Raw genomic sequence first — 19,998 nt, 5'->3', positions numbered from 1 at the left:
TCCTATGTTACTGCTCTGAGTATCTCCATACACTCTTTTTGGCACTGTTAATTTTTTTTTACTTTTTGGTCAGTAAATAGTGAAGTACTTCAAATCATGAATTTCAACCAAGACAATTCAAAAGGAAAGAACATCGGATTTAAAGAACATGAATCTAGAAAAACTAAGTTTCTTAGCAACACTGCCCACCCATTAAGAACCCATTAGATATCAAAGAAGAGATCTAAAAAACACAACAAACAACAGGCAAATTTACATCTCAATTTGAAAAGAGTATAAACCAAAAACATATACTCAATGAACATGGAAGAAGACCACTTTTACATTCCAATTTACATGGACAACTCGTGAGGGTAAATAAAAAAACTCTGTGAATGAGAACACATTAACTTAGGGGCAGAACAACAAGCCCAAAGCTCAGTTTAAGATCCTAGGCCAACCTGTAATGCTACAAGAGGAAATCAGGGATCACAGGCGATTGGATTTCTGCAGTTTGACGAGTCTTGGACCTACCTTGACGATGACTCTTCTGCTTTTCCTTTTGGCTACTTTCTTCACCATCTTTCTTCTTGGATCTTCTACGTCTCTCTTTACCATGCTGACTGATGCTAGTGCTAGGGTTTTCTATTTCACTCATTTCTTTAGATTGGGCAACATGCCCAGTATCTAGTGACACCTCTTTTCCGTTTCTTTTTCCAGTATCAGAAGGCTTACTTTGTGATGGCATGCGTTTGGTTACATCCCCCAAAAGAATATCTCGGATAGCACCTGAAAGCATATCATCTTTTGAATCTTTCGGTTTTTGTACACCCGAAACAGTTGCTTCTTCTCCATCATCCAGTCGTACCACCACAGGGCGTCGCTTTGTTGTGCTCTTCTTTTTCGAGTCAACTGACTGCCCTGGAAGTCTTAAAAGATCTTGAGCACCGTCAATGGCATTACTCAACTCATTTACAGGAGGATAATCATTAGATCCACTTCCATCTTTATCTGCAGAGAGGTAATATAGGCCATGTCTCTTTCGATGTTCAGATAGCAGAGACGTAGACTCAGACGATGGCTCTGATTCTTTCTCCGTTTGCTGAGAATTGTGCTTTTCAACAAAAAGAACACTTCCAAGGGAAAATGAACTTGATGGAGTGAGATTAATATCACCACAAACAGTTTCCAACTCGGACAAATTTTCCTTGAGCAGAAGTCCCTCAGGTACCGGAACTCTTTGTTGAGCACTCAGTGAAACTGGACCGAGCTCTTTGGAAAACGCATTCTGCAGTAAATCCAGAACTTTAACACCTTGGAGTTCTTCCCCCCTTAAACTTCCTTCCCTGTCCAGCAAACCAGGTAGTTCTTGCTCCATTAGGTCAATCAAGCCAAGAACATTCCTTGCTCTTTCCTGCACTTCTACTTCATCGCTTCCTGATAGTGGCCCTAAAGCCATTTTTATCATATTTAACATGTTAAAAATAGACTCATGAGTGAACGGATCATTCTCTAAAGAAGCTGAAGAAGAAGCCTGCCCGTTATCGATATTTCTGTCCCGAGTATGACCTTCCCCTGATCTTTTCATCCTTGGATCGAAATATTCATCCCCTTCTGAGAAGGAAGCTTCCTGTTCTGATGCTTCAGCCGATTCTTCTGGTGCCAAATCACCCACAGGTGTTGAAATAACTTCTTTCGGCGCAACATAAGAATAAAGGCAGAAGAAAAGAACTTTAAATGCAGATTGGATATACACAGCCCTAACTAATGGTGGCAAGAGATTGGTTCGTGGCTGTAATAGTGCTTCCATAAGTTCAAATGGGTTTCTTGAGAGTTCAATATGTTCTCCAGAAATCCAAGCAGCTGCACGTAAAATTCTATGCATGTAAGCATTACTCAGCAAGGCTGGATCAATGAGAAGATCACGAGCAACACGTACAATCTCAGGCCTAACTTCCGCAACCCTCAAACAAATGTCAACAAGTTGCCGTTCTAATTCTTCCCCCTTTTGGCAGTGTGGATTCCTCGAGATATCCCCGAGAAGAGAAACATACCAATCGAAATCAACAATAACTTCATAAACATTTCTACTACAGGTCGTTAAAATCGAGCCCAAAATCTCATTACAAAATTCAGGATCAGATTTAAGCGCAGCACCAGCCAAATAATGAGTTATTTCAGCTACATTACCCTCTGAAACCATTTCCATAACAAGCCGCAATGATTCAAATTTAATATTTGGATCCAAATCACTCAACGACTTAATCACGAATTCTTTGTTTTCAACCACAGCCCACAAATGTTGCTTCGACCCAATAATCGAAAGCACTTGCAATCCAAGATACTTCAAATTCGGATCATCATCATTATCAGATAAAAAACAATCACGAATTTTTTCAACTGCAAGCTTAAGTATAACTTCATAATCAGTCAAACAAGTAACCACAGTCCTAATACACTCAAACATTAACGACTTTGACGAAGTCCTCTTCATATGCTCCCCAATAGGATCAACTATCCTCTTCGCTAACCTAGGTTCTAAAGGTGCCAACTTACTAAACACCTTAAGCACCTTAATCAACACCCAATTATTCTTCGAATCAACCAAAATCTTATAAAACTCAGGAGCTAAAGGAAGATAGGATCTTGCATCTTTCGAACACAATTCACAGAAAACCCCAATAGCTGCCGTCGGATCTGAATTCACACTCTCTAAATTCTCAACCAAACGTTTAAATGAAACCCTCACAGCATCAGGATACTTATTAAAAACCCTTAAAATAACCGCTACGGCTTTCTTTCTAACAAAATCCTTACTACTACTCAACAAAGTAAAGATCTCAGGAGTTAAATCTCTAGCTAAATCAGTACTCCCAATGACAGCCAAACATTCCAAGGCTAAACCAGCTTCAAACTGATTACTACTATTAAGATCTTTTCTCAATTGATTAGTAATCAAAAGAATAACATCTGTAGATTCATTAAAAGACTGTGAAGCGGCTAAGTAACCAATTTTCTTATGAATGAATTTTGTACTACTCATAACTTCAACAACATGAAAAGATGCCCAAATCATATCAACAGAATGGATTGAATTTAGATATGTTAGTTTTTCTAATGCAATTGATTTTGTTTGAATGTCTGTTGATTTGATTTCTCTTTTGATTTCTTCTAGGGATTTAGATATGAAGTTGTATTCAGTTACCTGGAGACGTAAGCCTTTGATTAGGTCATCTAATGAACGCTGGAAAAAGGATTCCATTATTGATGATCCTGCCATTGATGATGACGATGAAGAACTGTGAAATTGAAGATGAAGAAGAAAGAGCCAAGGGATTTGATGATGACTTCCCCGAACTTCCCCAGTTTCACTAAATTCAGCGATTTTAAAATGATAAATTATTTTCACACCTCACTTTCTCGTTGTCACAAATACGTTTACACCTTGTTTACATTTCATGGGCTTGAAAGTTGAAACGAGGTTCCAGACCTCTTTCATCACCGAGTATAATAAACACTGGTCCATTTTATTTTATTTTATTTTCTTTCTGATAAAGGGCCAAATGCATTAAGAAAGTCTCTAAATCACGGGAAAAGTGACGGAGAAACAAAGAATTACACGGATATATGAATTATAGCATCCCAATTACAAAATAAAGTGGAAAGAGTAAATCCGAAAAAAAATATTTATGTGAATTGTCAAATTGAACGATAGAAACTTAATTTCTATAATGACCTATTTAATGTTTCTAGAAACATTTTTATAAAGCATATTGTTTCTTTTTCTCCACACACTCCACCAGATAGCAAAAGATAAGTAACCCACGGAGTCACAGACTCTTGAGTTGTTTTTACTCTTTTTTTATCTTCATTCCCATAAAGTTTTTCGAACATTACTTGAAAAGACCCACCTAATCCAAAAACTGCTCAGAAAATAAGACCAAATCTGTAAGTTGTTTTATAGTGTAAGAAAAAAAATAGAATTAGACATAATATCAGCGCTAAGTAAATAATCACAGAGCAAGCAATTATCATTCTAAACAATATCAGCGCTAAGTAAATAATCCAAAGTTGCGTCACCATTATAGCATAACGTCCAGACCAAGAAAGAAACCTTCAGGGTGATTTTTGGATTCCAAAATTGCTTGCCAGGGAAAGATAAAAGATTTCTCTGTTCTGCAGAGTATGCACTAGCTACAGGAAAACCTTTCCCATTGCCATATCTCCAAATCCTGTCATTAGCTGTTGAAAATATATTATTAGTTGGGTCACCTATCACTTGAAGTAATTGAACCACCTCTACTGATTCATATTCATTCAGTAATCTAGAAAAATTAAAAGTCTCAAGCACCTTGATCACATACCATATCCTTCACCAAAGCTTCTTTGAATTTAAAAAAACTTAATAAGCTAGGAAAAGCCTGTTTTAAAGGTTGATGATAATCCAAATATCCTCTCAGAAATAAGTACCACTACCATCTCCAAGAATCACATTTGAACCAGCCATAAATATTTTGCTTTCAACATACCAGACCATAAACTCAAACAAACTGACCTGTTACTCTGATTAGGAAACAAAACTCCAGTTGCACCACCAAATTTATGATTTAATGATTCTTCTACACAAAGCTTTTTTTTCCGTTGCCATAACTCCATATCCATTTAACATGAAGAGCTTTATTTATTAGTTGCACTTTCTTTAAACCAATTCCTCCTTGCATTTTGGTAAGTTAATTTTTGACCAATTGACCCAACTTCTTTTCTTATAAGCACTAGAACCCCGCAAGAAATTCCTCATAATTTTTAATATCTCTTTGACAACACTAACTGGCATTTGGAACATAGAAAGATAGTAAACAAGCATATTGGCCAACACACTCTGAATCATAACTAGTCTCCGACCTTTTGATAAATAAGTTATTTTCCATCCAGACAGCTTTTGGTGCAATTTTCGTATGATATCACTCCAAACCTCTTTGCACTTTGATTTACTACCCATTTTGATACCCAAATAATCCATTGGTAGATGTGACATACTGCAACCAAAAATTTCCGCACAAACCTCCCCATTATGAAGCTGACCAAGATCAATAATAGTACTCTCTCTGAAGTTAACTTTTAGACCAGAAATAGCTTCAAAAGCCCATAAAATGCTCTTTAAGTTTTTATACTTTTTTGTAGTTTGTGTTAGAAAAAAATTATAGAAAATACATCTTTTGATGATCTGTTATTCATTAGTGACAAGGTGTTATTTGTTAAATGTTTTATTTTCTTTGTGAGTTCTAGTCTAACGGTTTTTTCGTTCAAAAATAGTTAGGTTGTCCATGTAGGGATACGTACGGATATGCATAAAAAAGTTTGTTTATTCTATGATGACTAAAACAATAAGGAGTCCAAACTAAGAAACAACATTATGTTCAAAAAAAACATATTTTGTTTGAGATCGAAAAAGGATGGGTGTTGAGCAAAGGAAAAAGCCTTTGAGTTGGCTTTCCTTGAATATGGTTCTGAATTTAAAGAGGTAACTTTACTGATGATTTCATGAGGACCAAAAAGAAAACCAACTTCATTCTCTTACTAAACTTTTTTTCCATTTGATTTTTTTTTTATGAAAAGAGATAATAGATCGCATAAAGTTCTAAATAGTTGTCGCCACAATCAGAGTTTCCATCATAGTAGCCTACAACCTAAACCAAAAATAAGTATTTCTCCTAGTTGTTATTTGATAATTTATTATACCAATTAGTTTTGGGCAATCAATTAAAGATGCAATTAAAATATTTTGTAGGAATTATTAGTCTTGTCTCTAATATAAATGTTGTTCAGTATACTTTCTCTGGCATCAACTAAATTAACAAAAAATAAGATTTTTATGTCGTTAATTTTATTGTTGTCAGCAATATAAAAGAGAATTTTCATTTATGGTTAGCTTGATGAGAAACCGAAATAATATTATTGTTTTTATTCTACAATTTATGACGTCTGTGTGAGATTGTTCTACTAATCGAATTAAATTGTTTAATTTTGGGTTACATGTCAGACATTTATGGAAAAAATACTTGTCAGGAAAATCAGTTGTCGATTTATCACCGCCTACAATAGATATCAATTGTATTAGAAGCCTGAAAGAGAGACGGATTAAGTATAATGCCGATAATTTTCTTGCTAATCTAGTGTGTTCGGACATCGAATATGGGATTATGATTCTAGCAACTATCAAGCTCAAAAAGCATATCTTTTACAAAGTTCTTGCTAGCCTAAAAATCATTAGTTACTGACAACTATGTTGAGTGGCTGGTTAAAAATATCCAATCGTGACTGGTTGGATGAAAATATCACATGGATGGAGTATTGTATAACAAAAAAAAGTTGCATATCATGTATGTTCTCACTTGTCTAGATCTGAGTATGGAAACACAAGGAGGGGTGACATATTAACTATTCGTGAAGAGTTTTCAAATTAGAGAAAAGAAAAAGTTATAATATTTGTGCTAGGGACAAATGAACATTCACGGCGACGCTTGGAGTAAATGCGATTCTCTTTAAAGAAAAAACAATATTTATTGTTATTTATTTTGTTAATTAATGCACATTAAATCTTTATATACAGATAAATTTCTTTTATAGGAATTTGCCCATATTTTTAAAATTCTAATTGTTATTTTCTTAACATATTGCCAGCAGAATCATCTCGTTGCAATTCTCTCCATCTCAGGTCAACACCCCATGTTAAAAAAATTTCATTGAAGCATACGAATCTTTCTCCTCTTCCAAACAGATAGAAATTCTAGTTAGAAATCCATGGGTGTTTGCAGGAAAGATAGATCTTGTGTATTAGCCTTAGTTCCGTACAATAATTCAGATAACCAAAAAATCGGCATATAACAGACTTTAATGCAAGGAGACGTCTTAGTCATGTCGCACCTCACCTTTCCTGACACATCAAACAACATAAGAACTACATTCTTAATATTGAATCTCAGATTGTTAAAGAATTTTCTAAATATGTTTATGTTTTGATAACTACGTACCAAAAGGTTTTACAATTTATTAACATAATTACCTAAACATGGTAATTGTGATATAATTACTATAAGAAAATCATTTGCGAGTAATAGTTTCTAAAAATATCTAATTAATGCTTTGTTAATTACTATAAAATCCTTACTTTTATAAGTTTCTTAATTCTTTCCCAAACTTTCTTCATTACTTATTTATGAAAATTATGTTAAAAAAGATAATTTCTGAAATTAAGGAATTCGAGTTTATCATAGTATGTGTCAAATCTATCAAATATAATCTTGATATTGCAATTTTTTCTTGCTAAAGGAAGATAGTTGATATGATAATGACATTAATATTCTACTTATTACAGATTAATTATTTCTGATATAAACTACCTAGGGAGAGTTTCATTTCCAAGCATTACCCCAAAATGATGATAAAAATTTGTTCTAACAATTGTCTTCCAATAAGCCACACCAGCACTCATGACCACTTCATATGGACACTACCTTCATAAAGCCATGACATCCACTACCTTCAACAATAAACTCTCTTTTTCGGCACTTTACTTTCAACACTACTTTCCAAACATAATATAGCTCGTAATATTCCATATTTTTTTTCGATTCGAGCTTAAGACTAAAATGCAACCTGCTGAGGGATAAGTATAGCAAACATCCCACTAAACAAATAAACATAGATTACCTACTAGGATTCCACGCCCCTACCTGAAATCAAATAATATTACCAGATTATAAAGTAATGTACTAATCATCTAACCAAAAGACATAATTAAGATTCATAATTAACATTGATGAATGATGATCCACATAAGACATTATAGACGTCATACTCAAACATAAAAAGATAAAATTTTATATTAAGGAGACCTTTTTAGGTCATATAGTTGGTGTCTAGTTGGTTTGGAAGAAAAAGTAGACTTCCTTTTTATTCTCTTAGTTTTTTGGTCCAAGATACTACAACAAATTTTATATTATTACATATTATGCTACCATTCGTTGTGGAACTTATAAACATCAAATCGGTAAGTTGGTGAGACTTAAAAGTTCTAAAACTTCTGATTTCTCCACTCTTCGGGAGCGTTTTCAGTTTTAATGCCGATATACCCAATCCCTTCAAGAATGGTATAATAAAAAAATTGTTTTACTGAATAGCTCATGGTTAACTGCCTCACCATCATTATAATCATAATCATCCTCTAAACCAGCAGCACGGTGATCATCTCTAAAGGAACTATGCATTGATAAAGATGGTAGCATGAAGTTTTCAGGATCAGGGTTGGGAGGAAACTCTATGATCTTGAGTGAAGGGAAAACAGTGTTTCAAGTTTCTTGAGGATTGTTAAGGTTATCAGGTTCTCTAAAGTATTGATAGCTCCTAACAAAAGATCTAATGGTATTCATGATTGACTGATGGTATGGGTGATTTCAAAAGAAATAATAGAAACTCTAACAGAGTATATAGAATTATAGATAAAGAGAAACACAGAGTGGGAGAGAGGGGAAAAACTTGATATGATGTGAGAAACAACAACAACTGAACATCATGTTTTATATTAGAAAAAGTATGGACTTTCTTGACTGTACTTTACAAAACCAAATATGCACGCAATATATTTTGTTTTTACTACAATACCATTTTATTTTTATCAACACCATAATTGCAGTAGTGCGATGAAATTGTAAGTTCAATAATCCTTTGGGAATTGTTTATAGGTGGATATGGTACATACATATGTGGTTATTTGACTTAAAAGTTTATGGGCATCCATGATTATTATTTGTTTGATTATTGAAAGAGTAGATGAAGTGGTACTTGTGTTAATGATAATATATTTGATATATTGTCACAAAATTGTTGTACATTTAGTCCTAATAGATGTATGTATTAGAGAATTTCACTTTTCAGGACGTTGGCAACAATAAATACTTAATTAACATATCTAGAAAGTTCTTCAATAATATGAGCTTCAGTCCTATGAATGTAGTCCTATGTTGTTTGATATTGAAAAAGCGTGGGTATAACAACACCACTCAATATTTCACTTAGCAATATGTATGGACAAACTCCAATATACTTTTTATGAGAATCAACTAGACAGTTAGACTCAATCAATAAAAAGATATATCAAAGAGTTTATATCTCAATCTCTCGATTTGATCTTTACTCAAGCAAGTCTTTATCAAAGAGAGATAACTTGGACGGTACCAAATACCAATGTCCAAGGATCAATCAATATCAATCAACAACCAAAGTTTGGATTTCCAATTGATGATCTTTAACGCACAACCTGTATTATTTCAATTATATAAAAATATAATGTGGAAAAGAAATAACACAGACGCCAGAAATTTTGTTAACGAGGAAACCGCAAATGCAGAAAAACCTCGGGACCTAGTCCAGATTGAATACACACTGTATTAAGCCGCTACGGACACTAGCCTACTCCAAGCTAACTTCGGACTGGACTATAGTTGAACCCCAATCAGTCTCCCACTAATTCAAGGTAGAATTGTACTCCTACGCCTCTGATCCCAGCAGGATACTGCGCACTTGATTCCCTTAGCTGATCTCACCCACAACTAAGAGTTGTTGCAACCCAAAATCGCAGACTTGATAATAAACAAATCTGTCTCACACAGAAAAGTCTATCAAAGGATAAACCTGTCTCCCACAGAAAAACCCTAGGTTTTTGTTCCGTCTTAAGATATGAAATTAAGGTGAACAGGAACCAATTGATAATCCGGTCTTATATTCCCGAAGAACAGCCTAGATTAATCAATCACCTCTCAACAATCCTTCTTGACTACACAAGAGGTTTGTCGAGGAATCACAAACAGTGAGACGAAGATGTTTGTAACTTCTTTATCTTGCCTATCGGAGAACTCTCACGATCTCAAGCCAATCAATAGATTGTACTCGTACGATAGAAGATTCAAGATCAGATCAGACAACTACGATAAAAGTAGTATCGGTCTGGCTTCACAATCCCAATGAAGTCTTTAAGTCGTTAACCTGGTTTTAGAGAAGAAAACCAAAGGTTAAAGGAGAATCGACTCTAGCGAGTGCACTAGTATCACACAGACGTGTGGGGATTAGTTTTGCACAATGCTAGATGTCTCCTTTATATAGCCTTCAAATCAGGGTTTTGCTTTAGTTACAAAGCAATCCATATTACCCGTTAGATGGAAACCTTATTTATATTCAAGCTAATATTTCTCAACCGTTAGATCGAAAACTTAGCTTGTCACACACACTTGGGTAGCCGTTTACTTGGTTTGTGAAAACCATGCCGAAACGTGTACGTGTATGTTGGTTCAACATAGTAACCCAAAAGGTTAACCATATGAGCATTTCATATTAACCTAGTTCTTCTTCATCATAACTAGTTCAATTGACTCAAATGAACTAGTTACAGAGTTTTCAATTGCTATGAGATCTTATGTAACTACACAAGACACAATTGAAACAAAGATGATTTTATTCGATGAATCGGCTCGTGAACTTTATATCCACGGTTTGCATAAATCACTCCTTAGTAATTTAAGTTTCATGTTTAGAGCACATCTTTAGATCATAACCACTTAATCTCACAAACAAGTTCGCCGACTTAAGGCAACCGACAGAGTTTTCCAAACTCAGCAGAAAATCTCGGCAAAGAGACTTCCGCCAGTTCGCGGACTAGGTTCGCGGACTGAGTTCACGGATTATACACGCAAACGAGTTTTTGGAAAATCCCAGCAGAAATTCTCGGTAAAAGAACTTCCGTTAGTTCCCGGACTGAGTTCGTAAACTGAGTTCGCGGACTTGGCAAAGCCGATTCCTCCGGTTTCTCTCAATCAACAAAGTTCGAAAACTTCGGATTAAGGAATACATGGTTATGTAATCTAAACTTTCATTCCAATCATTGAGACATTCTCAGAGGACGTTATACAGCCGTTATTCACAGACCGTTTAACGTCAGAGCAATTCTCAAAGTAATTGAAACTTTTCATGACTTTCGTCACTAGGTGAAGATAAACTTGATCAAAGCGAAACGCTTTACCAACACATGATTTCGAGAAAAAGATAAGTAGTGAATACTCAACTCGAAATGTCAAATGTGTATGATCCAGTCTATATAGCATACGACTTTTTGTCTCATAAGAATTAGGAGATAGAATAGATAGACTTCTGAGTGATAGATAAGTTCAAGTCTCCACATACCTTTTTGTTTGTGAAGTTCCACAGTTCCTTGAGTAGATCTTCGTCGTTGTATGATGAATCGCCATGAATTCCTTGAGATCAAATACACTTTTCTATCCTAGTCCGAGACTTAGATACAATAGACTAGAAATCAAGACTTATAGTTTTGACCACTAACATTGACAAACATGCTTGATATAGCAACGCATGCGAGGTCGACCGAGTTATGCTCTAATAATCTCCCCCTTTGTCAATTTTAGTGACAAAACTATTAATACATATGGAATGCAAAAAAAGATAAACTTTAGTGGCTCCTATTCCATAGTATAATCTTCAACGTTCCTTGAAATCTTCGTCCTTCCAAGTACTCCAAAGATCCCAAAGTTTGTAAGTTTAGCACCATCGTTGTTGAAGATCCGTAGCTATAACAATGAGAGAAATCGAGATTCTCGATCATTATTATACAGTGTCATAGTATCATTATGTAACATCAAAGTCCAATTGCATCACGACTTTAACAACAATACTATGGTGATATGTATCACTCCCTCTTAGTCAATACTCCATCTCGATCATGGAAAGCACTCCCCCTTATACGATGATCCGAAAACCATACGTATTTGTAGTGTGAACTACATTATTGCTCCCCCTTTTTGTCAATAAAATTGGCAAAGGTAAAAGAACGGGATCATAATGAAATTTCCACAAGAGACATTTCATAGACTAAGAGAAAAAATACATACCAACTTAATTTAGATGCAATCATAAAGCCGAAGCTAAATGCATTCATCAAGGAGTTTTAAGATACAAGATAACCCCTATAAAATTCCACAGCCGCACACCCCGCAAGATATTACCATTACGCACAAGTTCAAAAGAACTCTTCCCCATTTGATGTCATTCCCGAAAGAACAACAAGAGCGACCTTAATTTCGAAATAAAAGAAGGATTTTTAATTGGACACCAAAAACCATGGAAATGATTTTCTATATCCAAAGCTCAACCAAATTAATCACAAGTAAACCCATGATTAATTTAATCGGAATATGCAACTAAATCAAACCACAAAAATGATCAATTTAATTGATTGTGCTCAACATAAGAAAACTCTCGGAGCTACGACTAAGATAACCACACGGAGATGACTACCTTAATCGTTCAAATACTCAACATAAAGAAAACCTTACGGAATATACGACTATATCAACTAATATAACATGATTACTATAGTCGTTCATATACTCAACACAAAAACTTGTGGAATATATGAAAACTCAACTAGACTAATTACAAGAGAACCCATAATTAATCTAATTGGAATACGAACAATCAAACTAATCACGAAAGTAATCAATTTAATTGTCAAAAGTTTTTCTCGACAAATGAAGACTTTCGGAGCAAATAACTAAATAACCAACCAAGATGATTAATTTAGTTCATAATGCTCAACATATATCATCTTATGGAACAACCATCATAGCCAATAAGAATAATCGACTTAGTTGTATCGTGCTCAACATAAGACACACAATGGAGCCTTCACGGTAATACAAAAAGAATGGATCAAACAAGATCAATACCGCGGAATACATACAAGGATCTATTCTATCTTTCCATCACTATATGCATAATTACATAATAGACTTTATCCTTGTCACACAAAATATTTTATCCTATTTTCCATCATGTAAATGACTGCATAGGCATAACTTTTGTATTTGTCAAAAGTTCATTCGTCCTTTCATTAATACGAATACCAATTCATGAACGACTTTACTTTTGACAACATATGGGACCTTCATGTTCACGGATGCAAACAATACATATCTCATAAAACTATTGCAATATCACAAAATCATAAATATTAATACTGCAATAACATCATCCTCCAAATATTTTTAGAATTTAAAACCAATAAACCTAAAAAATAAACATAAGAAGATGAAAACAAAATAGCTATGTATAGTCACAATCATTGCTATTCAAAGCTCTAGTAATCCTTCTCAAAAACAAGAATAAATTCTCATAAGAAGTTTCCTAGGCATCAAGACAAACTCGTAACTTACATGTAAGATGATTTGTCCTTAGAGAGTAAAATCAATCTTTTTCGCCCGGATTTATACCAAGAATATCTACCAAAGGCGTATAAAAATATTTTCTTAAGAAAGAAGAATATACAAAGTCAATAACGACCATGCACCATAGTTCACATGGGATGATTGTGAACATTCAAGAATTTCATAGCACTGCGTACTACTTTCCATTCTTGAAATTCCTTCTTTGTGATTCACCAACAACATTCTTGTAAAAGCTACAAATTATCTTAGAATAGTAGTACTCCAAGAATCCAAGTGCCCAAGTTCAAGAGAAGTGGAACAAGTACAACGAAACGGAGCAAAATACTCAAAAACAAGATACAGGACAAATACCAATCTTATATCATCCAAATTCAAGGATTCTCATCTCCATTTTGAAGATAATTCAAAGAGGAAGAGAGTTCAAAAAGAATGAGGTCAATCCGAATTCGGACGAAGAAGTTACGGCTAAAACAAGTTTATCGAATATCGACGTCAAGTATGCATACGGGTTTGCAAACGAATTTTCGTATCCTGGAGCAGTCTGCAGACGGGGTTTGCGAACTTAAACCCCTGGATTTCGGTTTTAAATGATGTTATGCATACATGGTATGTGTACCATGAAGTTCAAACATCCTGAACTAATGTTTTCAAACCTAAACATTTAAGAACCTTAAACACAGATCAAGTTAGGTAGAAATGAACGATAAGAAAGGTACATGGATCATTATAAGTATTCAAACAAGTAATAAAAACATAAAACTTGCTCAAGTTTATAGACATACCTTTTTATAAAAGTCCAATTGAATTCTACCGCCTTACCGAACATAATATGTGTGCCCCAATTCTTGTGCTTCCCTTACCGTATACAAAGTCCAATTGACAACTTGTCTTTGTGTTTCTATTTGAGACCCACTTTGTTAGTTTGTAACTAAGATTGATTATTTCGGTAATCTTGATCTTAGTTGATATAACCGAACAAAGGAGTTTATATTGATTAAATGAAGAAAATTTTGAACTCAACTATATCTCTGATTAAATTATTAATCTGAGAGATTCATAAAGCGGTTTCTGAAACATATTAGTCCTTTACTGTTTCGGATTACGATCCAAATTAGTTTGGTGGTTGAAGTCTTCACATCAGGTGAAGAGACTTAAGATAGTGGACTCTATCTTAGGATTCATATGCTAGACCATATTGATAGCAGGCATAGGGATACTAAAGGAACTGAGTAACTTGGAGTTAGTTTACTTGGTCTCAATTATACAAAGTTGTAGTAGTCTTTGTATAGCGACTTAATTCTACTGGGGTTTTTCTGCTTTGCAGTTTTCCTCATTAACAAAATCTTTTGTATTGTGTGATTTACTATACTTATGCATTATATTGGTTTGTCTTTGTAATTAAAATAACTTCACGTGTACGTTAATCAAACACTTGGTTTGATCCCATAGCTTGGTTCGGATTCAAACTTACGCGATATACCAAGTGTACAACTTGTTTAAGTAATCTCCTTGACAGTTCTTGAAATAACGAGGGTACCAAGTACACCACAATCTTTTTGATATCAACCTATTCAAGACACACCTTACGTGATCTACTATAGACAGAGACTGTCGAGAAGATAACAACCACAAGATGTACACTTGGTATATAATAATTGTTCGAACATAACCAATCATGGGATCAAACCAAGTGATTGATTAACGTACACGTGTATTTATTTTAATTATAAAGACGAGATAAATACTACGGAAGTAAAGTAAATAATACAACATAAGATTTTATTAACGAGGAAATCGCAAATGCAGAAAACTACTGGGACCTGGTCCAGTTTTCAATACTCTCAGAATGAAGCTGCTATAGAAATACTATTACCAACTTCGCATTGTTGACACCAAGTAAACTAACTCCAAGTTACCTAGTTCCTTCAGTATCCCTGTGCCTACTACCAATCTGGTCAACACACGTGAATCCTAAGATAGAGTCCACTATCTTAAGTTGCTTCAGCCGCTGTGAAGACTTATATCACTCAACTCAATTGGATCATATTCTGAAACAGTTAAGGATCTGTATTCGGTAACCTCTCTATCAATCTCAATAACTAAATCAAAGATGTTTGTTGAGTTATATAAAGGATCTTCTATTTAAATCATATAAACTCCTTAGTATCGGTTTAGATCAACCAAGGTCTAGATTATCGAGATATCAAATCTTAATTTACAAACTATCAGATTTGGATCCTCAAGAGAACCACCAAATATAGATCGTCGATCTACACAAAAAGTTATGCAAGTTTATCAAAGATAAACCAACTTGTTGGATCCCAGTTAATCAAGTATGCACGAAGTATAATCACAAAGATCAGAATACCAATAAGAAAATCTTATTGTCTTCAGATCTTCGGTCCTCAATAATATACCTGCACAAATAACTTGATTCCCTTATGATCAATCGCGCATAAAATGAAGTCTGTTAATAATGGATGATCATAAGCCTATCTTTAGATCTAAAAATTGATCTGAACTTTGTCGACCTTTGATCCAATTTGAATGACCTTATACCAGAAGACAAGGATCACAGAATAAACAAACTAGGTGCAATCAATTTCAACTGTCGTCGGACAATCAAGTCGATAATGGAAAACTAAAAAAACAATATGATTCTATAGAAGGTTTCAAATGAAACATACATAAGAGATTTCGCCTAATTAGGTTACTCTCCTCTCCAGATGAGTATTACGAATAATATTACTAGTCGGCTTCCCACATTGACTACAAAATGAAGTGTGTGTATGATAGACACATTTTTGTGTCTAAATTGTCCTCAATGTCTGTTTTGTTGGAATTCGATTTTTATGCTAATATGGTGTTTTTATGCATTTTTAGGTATTTTTGGAAATAAACATTTTTGAAAAAAAATCGGCTCAAAAAAGTTGCTAAAGGCACCCTCGGAAGACAGGTGTTAAACGGACTCTCAGTATGGTTAAGGGGCAACCCAATTGCTATGGGGCATCCCAGTGCTACTTGTAGGATCAAAATCTCGCAACGACAATGTTTCAGCGAAATTATCAAAGACACAGCACAACAGCGTCGCAGAACAATTTCAGAAATGATAAAATAAATGACGTCAGCAAAGATCACGAGAAAGATATGATAGTTCTGCGAAAATTAGAGAGTTTGCGAAATTAACATTTGTAAGGTTGCGAGAATGTCGCAAACCATACCCGAAAATAAAGGACAGATTAGTTGTCATCCACTATGTATTTCTTTATAAATAGTCGTTCGAGTTGTAAAGAAAAGGAGAGATCTTTTTTGAGTAAGAAACAAGTAAATAGGAGAGAGAAAGTTCAGAGCAGAGATCATTCTTGATTTCTTTATCTTTTCTTGTAAGAACATTCAAAGATTAATCAATAAAGTTAAGAGTGTAAACCTAAAAATGAGTTGATTAACAATGAAATCATATGAGGGGTGTAGTGTAGGATTTCCTGCAACTACATAATGGCGTTAGAAACAGGGACGTGTTGAAGATTATTTTAGAAAAAGCTGAAGATTGATATTGAGATTTGTGAAAATTTAGAGTGATTGATTAAGAATTTTCTATAATTTCTTGCAATACTGTTAACATTGAAGAAATGGATAGAAGAAGAAATACATCCGAACAACCGACTATTGTTAGAAGAAGCAAAAGAATTGCTGGAAGAGAAAGAAGTGAAATGGGAGAATCTACTAGAATGAGAAGTAATAGAGAAAATCAAATTCAACCACCAATTCAACAAACACTAGTTCAAGGGAGGAATACAGATTATGATAGGGTGAGCATACGCACTTGGCAATCAAATTAGGCAGAAGAAGTAGAAGAAGAGCAACAAAACAGAAATTATAGATAGGAAGAGAGAAATCAAGAAGCAGATGAAGGAATAATTCATGGAGATGAGGAAATTGGAGCATTAGAAACGTTGAGACGAAGAATACATGAAGAAAGAAGAGCTGAGGCAGAAGAACGTGCAAATTTAACAAGGCAAAATCACGAATTAAGTATGGAGAATATAAGACTACAGAATAAAAGATCGAGAAGTATTACAAAATCATATTCAAGATCGACTAGAAGAGAAATGAGGCGAAACTCACCCACAATCAATGCTGGAAACAATATTCAAGAAGAAATATCAAATCCTAATGAAGAATATCGCGAAAATAGAGAAAGAGCTGATGATCGTTACGTTCCACAAAATGAAACTTTTGATGATGGGAAAAATGGTGGAAATCAAGAGAACGAACAACATCAGGGACGAAATCACCAAGATGGCGAAGGAAATCGAGAGGAAGGAAGAAGAATTTTACATGTGAGAGAAACTCAAAGAAATCAACAGACAATTGAAGAAGAAATTGAAAGATATTATGTTGAACAAGCACGTTTAATTTGCGAACGTGAAAGATTGAGAGAAGAAATGGAAGAACAAGAGCTTCAGGAGACAATTCGCCAGAACAATCATGACAATCGAGAAACAAGACGTACACAAAACCGGAATAAAGGTAATCTCAATGAAGAGTATGATAGAGTAAAGAGGATAGATGAAAGACAGCGAGTTGAATTTATAAGAAATGAACAAAATCATGGAGGGGAAAATGAAAGGCATCATCATATGCGAATTCAAGATAGAGAGGAGGAAGAGAATCGCAGAAGAAGACGAGATGAGGATAATGGAGAAGAAATGCAAAATTTCGCGAGAGAAGATAGACATGAACGCAGAAGAAGAGAGGTGAAATTAAAGAGACCAATGGATCAAGATTCAGGTGTAAATAAACAAATCTTGAAAAAATTAGAAGAAATAAGAGGAGTGCTAAATAATAGAGGAGAAGTAGGTAGAAGACAATTTGATGAAGCAATAGAAGAAGCTGCGAAAACTCCATTTACAAGGGAAGTACAACTAGGAGGAATACCACCGAAAATACAATTTGCCCGCATTAACCAGCATTTTTGATGGAACAACTTGTGCAATTCAACACATTAAAGCCTATGTGAGGTGCATGTTACAATGGGAAAATCATGATGTCGTATTGTGCAAATATTTCTCATCCAGCTTAACAGGAGAGGCGTTAAAATGGTTTGAAGGTCTACCAAAGAACACAATAACCTCCTTCAATCATTTGCAGACTACATTCTTGGGGGCGTATATAAGTAATAATTCCTCGCGACCTGGTATAGAAGATGTGTTTGGATTAAATCAAAGGATTGACGAAAGTTTGAAACACCTGACTAAAAGATGGAGAACTATGTGTAGCGAAATGGCTGGCCATGTAGATGAGAGATATCTTATATTATCATTTATCAATGCTATGTTTACAACAAACCTATTGTATGTCCAAATTTTCAGAGTCAAGAATATGATCACAATGACTGAATTGCGAGAACTTCAAGAAGAATACATTGCTCTAGAGGAAAGGCAAAATGAAATGGAATCATATCCAATTGCGAACACCAGATCACAAACAGCGAATGCAAGCTTATTACCAAATCTAATAAACACAGTGGCGAATACTTCGCAAGTACAACAAGAGAAGGTGACAAGTAACAATCAATAGAAACTGGTAGCTATGGGAAGCTGAGATCAAGAAGAGTATGAAAGAGAAAGAAATTTCTACAATCGTGGAGGAAATAACAAGATTCAAAGACTCGATCAACCGCAAGAAACTTATGGAGGTCAAATACAAAACTATAATAGAGGACAAGGAGGTCACAAGGTAGTATGGGAAGAAATCAAGATGCCACCTCTAAATGCAAGTGTGGAGAAGATATGGGAAGCTATAATCTTGATGGAGAATATAACAACACCTTGGAACATGGTAACGGAACCACCTCCAAACCACAGAAGTCATGAGTTTTGTTCTTATCATCATTTTCATGGACATACCACAACTGATTGCAGAAATGTAAAAAGAATTATTTTGAGAATGATAGATCAAGGAAAACTAAACGACTTTCTGGTAGGGAATCCACAATCTCAACCACTGCCACCACCACCAGAACATCACAAAATGAATACGATGAAAAATAAAGAAACATTCTTCATAGAAGTTGGTGCAAAAGCAAAAAATCTATTTTGTCACTCTATCGTACATTCATATAAGACAATTGAAGATTTTCATGATAATGTTTTGAGTAGAGTGTTCGCAAGAGATAATGATGGAAGAGAAATTATGAATATTGCAAAAATCTCGCCACTAGAGGAATGGCAGAAACAGATCATTTCTTTTACCGCAGAAGAAATTCCCGAAGGAGAAGAGGTGCATGACAATCCATTGGTAGTGAAATTAGAAATTAATCCAAAACTGAAAGAAGATGAGGATGATGAAGCTGAAGATTCATGGGAAATCAATAGAATTCTAATTGATACTGGAAGCTCTGTGAACATCTTATTTTATCATACTTATAAAACCATGGGTGGAAAAGATGGTGATCTTATACCATCAACATATAAGATATATGGTTTTAATGGTACTGCTAACAAGCCTAAAGGGGAGGTTACTATGCGAATTCCATTGAAGGGAATATCTTCTGAAATCTTATTCTGTGTCGTTGATGTAGAATCACCCTACAATGCATTAATTGGTCGACCTTGGCTACATGGGATTCTAGGTGTAGCTTCAACTTTTCACCAGTGCATCAAATTCCCTCACCCCAGTGGTGTAGGAATCATAAAGGGAGATTGGGTTGAAGGAAAGAGGTGTTACA

At 34.7% G+C, this 19,998-nt stretch overlaps 1 protein-coding gene across 1 annotated transcript; it reads right to left on the bottom strand.

Annotated features, from left to right (window-relative positions):
* Positions 1-224: 224 nt before the first annotated feature.
* Positions 225-3,395, bottom strand: LOC113282230 (AP-3 complex subunit delta-like). The gene has a single exon (XM_026531208.1). The coding sequence runs from the start codon at positions 3,257-3,259 to the stop codon at positions 449-451; it is 2,811 nt and encodes a 936-aa protein (XP_026386993.1). The 5' UTR covers positions 3,260-3,395; the 3' UTR covers positions 225-448.
* Positions 3,396-19,998: the final 16,603 nt, after the last annotated feature.

Source organism: Papaver somniferum, chromosome 5 (genome assembly GCF_003573695.1).
Source record: "Papaver somniferum cultivar HN1 chromosome 5, ASM357369v1, whole genome shotgun sequence".
Classification (NCBI taxonomy): domain Eukaryota; kingdom Viridiplantae; phylum Streptophyta; class Magnoliopsida; order Ranunculales; family Papaveraceae; genus Papaver; species Papaver somniferum.
The sequence above is the reverse complement of the archived record's forward strand: the minus strand, read 5'-3'. Positions and strand labels throughout refer to the sequence as shown.